Below are 3,755 nucleotides of genomic sequence, written 5' to 3'. Positions count from 1 at the left end.
TTTTCCATCAAGCGGGATTGGCCTAGGGGGGGATTTTATAGGGATTTTAAAGGGATTTTATAATTTTTCTAATACAGGTTAATTAATATATATTTTAATTTGGCTTTTAAATATTTATTGTATAGCTCTGTTTTTATTTACCTGTAAGCCGCCCTGAGTCCCTCGGGAGAAGGGCGGGGTATAAATTAAATTAAAGTAATAAATAAATACAATGACATGCAAACAGGTAACTTTTGTTTTCATTTTATTTAAACTGTGTTAGATACTTCCAAGGCTCTCTTTCACAGAAAAGACAATGCCTTCTTCTTTTAGAATGTTAAGTCAAATAACATCTTCCTATGCTTTCTTCCTATTCTGGAATTTTTTATCTCATGGCTTTCCAAAACTGACATTTTGGTTTGGATCTTCCTCAAGCTTTTTATTCCCACGGAATCCATACCCAGAAAGAATTAGGAGCTCTGACTGCTATAATATATCATGCCAGATCTTCCAAATTTGTTTGTGCCCATCTTTCCTCCTCCTCTTTTTCCTCCTCCCTATTATTAGCACCCTTTCAGTACCCCTTACTTCTTTCATCTCCACGGTTCTTCTCATTAGAAAAAAGGAAGGGCGAATTGTGATATAACTCGGTGTAACCAGACACTTGTCTAACAATACATTCAGTATTAGGGAAAGATGGATATGCCTGTATTAGTCTTTGTCTAGATTAGTGTATTGTAGGAATGCACAGCCACAAAATCCCAGCTGCACGATTTATTGTAAATATAATGATATTTTTAGTTTTTAAGGTACCACAAACCTTAAAACTTTAAATCTTTTTCAATTGCTGCTGCAAAAATGAACATGATTCATCTATGGGACATAAGAACAAGGCAACTATTCCAGGCTTTGATAACAATGTCCTATGGATAAAGCAGCAAAGTCTTAATGCTAGATTTCATGGTCAACAAAAGCTGAACACTAAGGCTTAATCAGTGCAATTCTGTAACCCAAATGAGCACAGTTATATTAATCTTTGAAAGGTTGTGGACCATACAGCTATAGCAGAAATTTCAGTCAGTTTTGTGCTAACTTCTGTTTCTAAGATAATACTGTTATATTCTCCAAACCTAATGATGTTTAAGGATCTTAATCTCTCTTTCCATTCAGTCCCTTATGATTCTGGTCATGTCCATCCACAGTTCATTTCAAGCACTGAATTCATATTTTTGTGGTTTTATTTGAAACTGGAGAAACTGGAACTTTTTTTTGTAACACTGAGGTTTGTGAAATCTATTTTTCAATTGGTTTACTCTTGTTTTACTTGGCTTATCGTACATGCTGAGCAAAGTGTGTTCTTGCTTAGCATGTTCTGTGACCTAAGAGCAACCCAATTTCAATCCTTTGAATCAGTTTTTACTTCCAGTCATGTACTCTGTGGTTCTCCAGCTGATGGTTGGGTCAGTTGTAGCCACTAACTGCAAGAAACCCCACCCCCTTGTTTTACAACAATGAGTCCGGTTCTGGAGCCTAATTGACAGGGCAGAAAATCATTCACTAAACGGCAGCAAATGCATGAAAAAATATTTTTGAAACTATCTCACTATATTAGAGAAGCATTCATTTTCAAATAAAAAGTAATCATACCACATCACTTCAATGTTATCTTTGTAAGTTTATCTTTCCTTCAGGCTACAACTCCTTCCTTGTTGCCTGCCTGAAGGAAAATAATCAGAATGACAAAGTTCAGAGGCCTTTCTGGGAATAATGTTGAGCACAGGCATCATTGCAAGCAATAAAAAAGGTCAAGATGGTGGCAGCCACAACCACATGATTGGAATCTTGTCTCTCTTTACATGTGTTATAAGAAAAGAACATTAAAAAGGGTCGGGACTTCAATTATGTAGTTTGGACTGCCAATATGCCTTTTTTTTTTAACCTCCTGCCCTGGAAACCTCTGAATTGAGCTCTGTGCCAGCTCCAAAATCCATGCTTTAAAGAATAGGGTTTTAAAGCAAATACATTAGGAACTATAATGAAACTAATTAGAAAAGGGTGGACATTTCTACCTTGGTAAAAGTCAAACAGTCTTTGTCTTGATCTTTGTCCTTTATTTCAAAGTCATAAAGTGCTTTGCCTTGTGGAGGAGCTGGTGGAAGAGGCTTGATACACTGGATGTAGCTTGCTGGGAAAAAGCCATGATTTCCATTCAGTTCCCCATGATACCAATTCTCATCTACTTTTCGGCGCAATATAATAAGGTCCCCTTTGTTAAATTTGAGGTCACCAGGTTCTTTCCCTTCGTAGGCATAAAGAGCTTTTCCATAGGGAAGCTGAGTGGGGTTCTGCAACAAAAAAAGGAAAAATACTATGTACTATTATGCAATTAATTATAATATACATTATTGTTACTGTTTGTTGCATGTTGCCGTTTTAAGTAAAGTTCAAAAGGCAGTTTCTAAAAATAATGTGTTTAAAAATGTTTATAACAAAATTAACAAAGGCTTTTGAAATAACTAGAGACAAAACAAGAATAAGTTTAAAGAAAATAGCATTTTTGCCTACCTAATATTAGGCAGCAGTGGTGCAAAATGTGATTCTTGGAAGACTATTTCAAACCCAGCCTTTATTTCCCCTCCCTCCTTCCCAAATTATTTTGTGGAAACCATTTCTCATCTTAGAATTCACTACAAAATAGTTTAGTATGAAGCAACTACAAATCAAACTCCTATTTCCTGCACTTGGGACAAAAAGAGCCTCACACTATTTGCTTATCAGGACACCTATGTAAGAATGTGCCCAACAGCTGTTTTACAAATTAGGACTGTTAATAAGGTAATTATCACTCTCTCTATCCACTATATTTTATTTTTCTCTTACTACAGAGTTTTCAAATCTTCTTCTCTTTCAGTGAGTGAATTTATACTCCTGTTTGAAGAATATCAATTGGAATGTATTTATATTTATCTATAAAATGCATGTACCTTTGTATTTACAGGGATCCACACAATGATATACAAAAAGGTTCATTTATTTAAAATTTTGAATAGAACAATGAATAGAAAACAACTTTCGTACTGCATACAAATTCAATTCTATTTTTATGAAGTACCGTATCAATCATGATTGAATATCTTTAAGTATCTATATTTCAGCATCGGAATACACAAAATGAGTACTATTTATTGCACAATCAAGTACCATTTTCTTTGGATACAGAAATTCTCCCTCTTTTTCAAGCTAGTCCCTGCTAGTTTTCTTCTCTTCCATTGCAAATTAATTGGCCAATGAATCTCTAAATTAGACAGAATTCCTCTCCACTTTTCCTCTAGTTACTCTAATTAAAGAGACTCTTAGAGAATGTGGCTTCACATTAAAGCAATTTCTCTACAGCCCCCCCAAGTAATTGATTAGTCTTACTGATTTCCTCTCAGCTTTCTCCTATCAAAAAATGAAAGGAAAAATGTTCATCTATTATGAAAATAGGTTTGTAATATAAATGAAGAAGCCATGGAAGTCTCAGCATTTCTTGTATGTCCACATTGCAGAATATGTCTTTATTTGAATCAATCAATTCTGATAAGACAAAGTGGACGATTACATGTACTTGGGGAAAAGTGAAATCCTAATGATATGCTAGGGATTCAATCATTGAGCATTTACATTTCAGACAAATCAAATGGCAGCACTTAAGAAACTACAAGCAAACAAAAACAATCACAAGGCAATTAAATGGTAACTAGGATTTTTGAAACCGATGAATTGATTGCTTAGTA

General features: G+C 34.7%; 1 protein-coding gene across 1 annotated transcript in view; it reads right to left on the bottom strand.

Moving 5' to 3' along the window:
- The window catches only part of LOC107302503 (E3 ubiquitin-protein ligase SH3RF3-like), a 53,990-nt gene extending 50,887 nt beyond the window's left edge, over window positions 1-3,103 (bottom strand). The window contains exons 1-2 of the mRNA XM_015831615.1: window positions 3,092-3,103; window positions 2,049-2,354 (exon numbers count right to left, since the gene is read on the bottom strand). Coding sequence (XP_015687101.1) covers window positions 2,049-2,354; window positions 3,092-3,103 — 318 coding nt within the window. The remainder of the gene's footprint in view (window positions 1-2,048; window positions 2,355-3,091) is intronic.
- Window positions 3,104-3,755: the final 652 nt, after the last annotated feature.

Source organism: Protobothrops mucrosquamatus, unplaced genomic scaffold, assembly GCF_001527695.2.
Source record: "Protobothrops mucrosquamatus isolate PMUCROS unplaced genomic scaffold, P.Mucros_1.0 scaffold_268, whole genome shotgun sequence".
Lineage (NCBI taxonomy): Eukaryota > Metazoa > Chordata > Lepidosauria > Squamata > Viperidae > Protobothrops > Protobothrops mucrosquamatus.
This window is presented reverse-complemented; position numbering and strand designations above follow the sequence as displayed.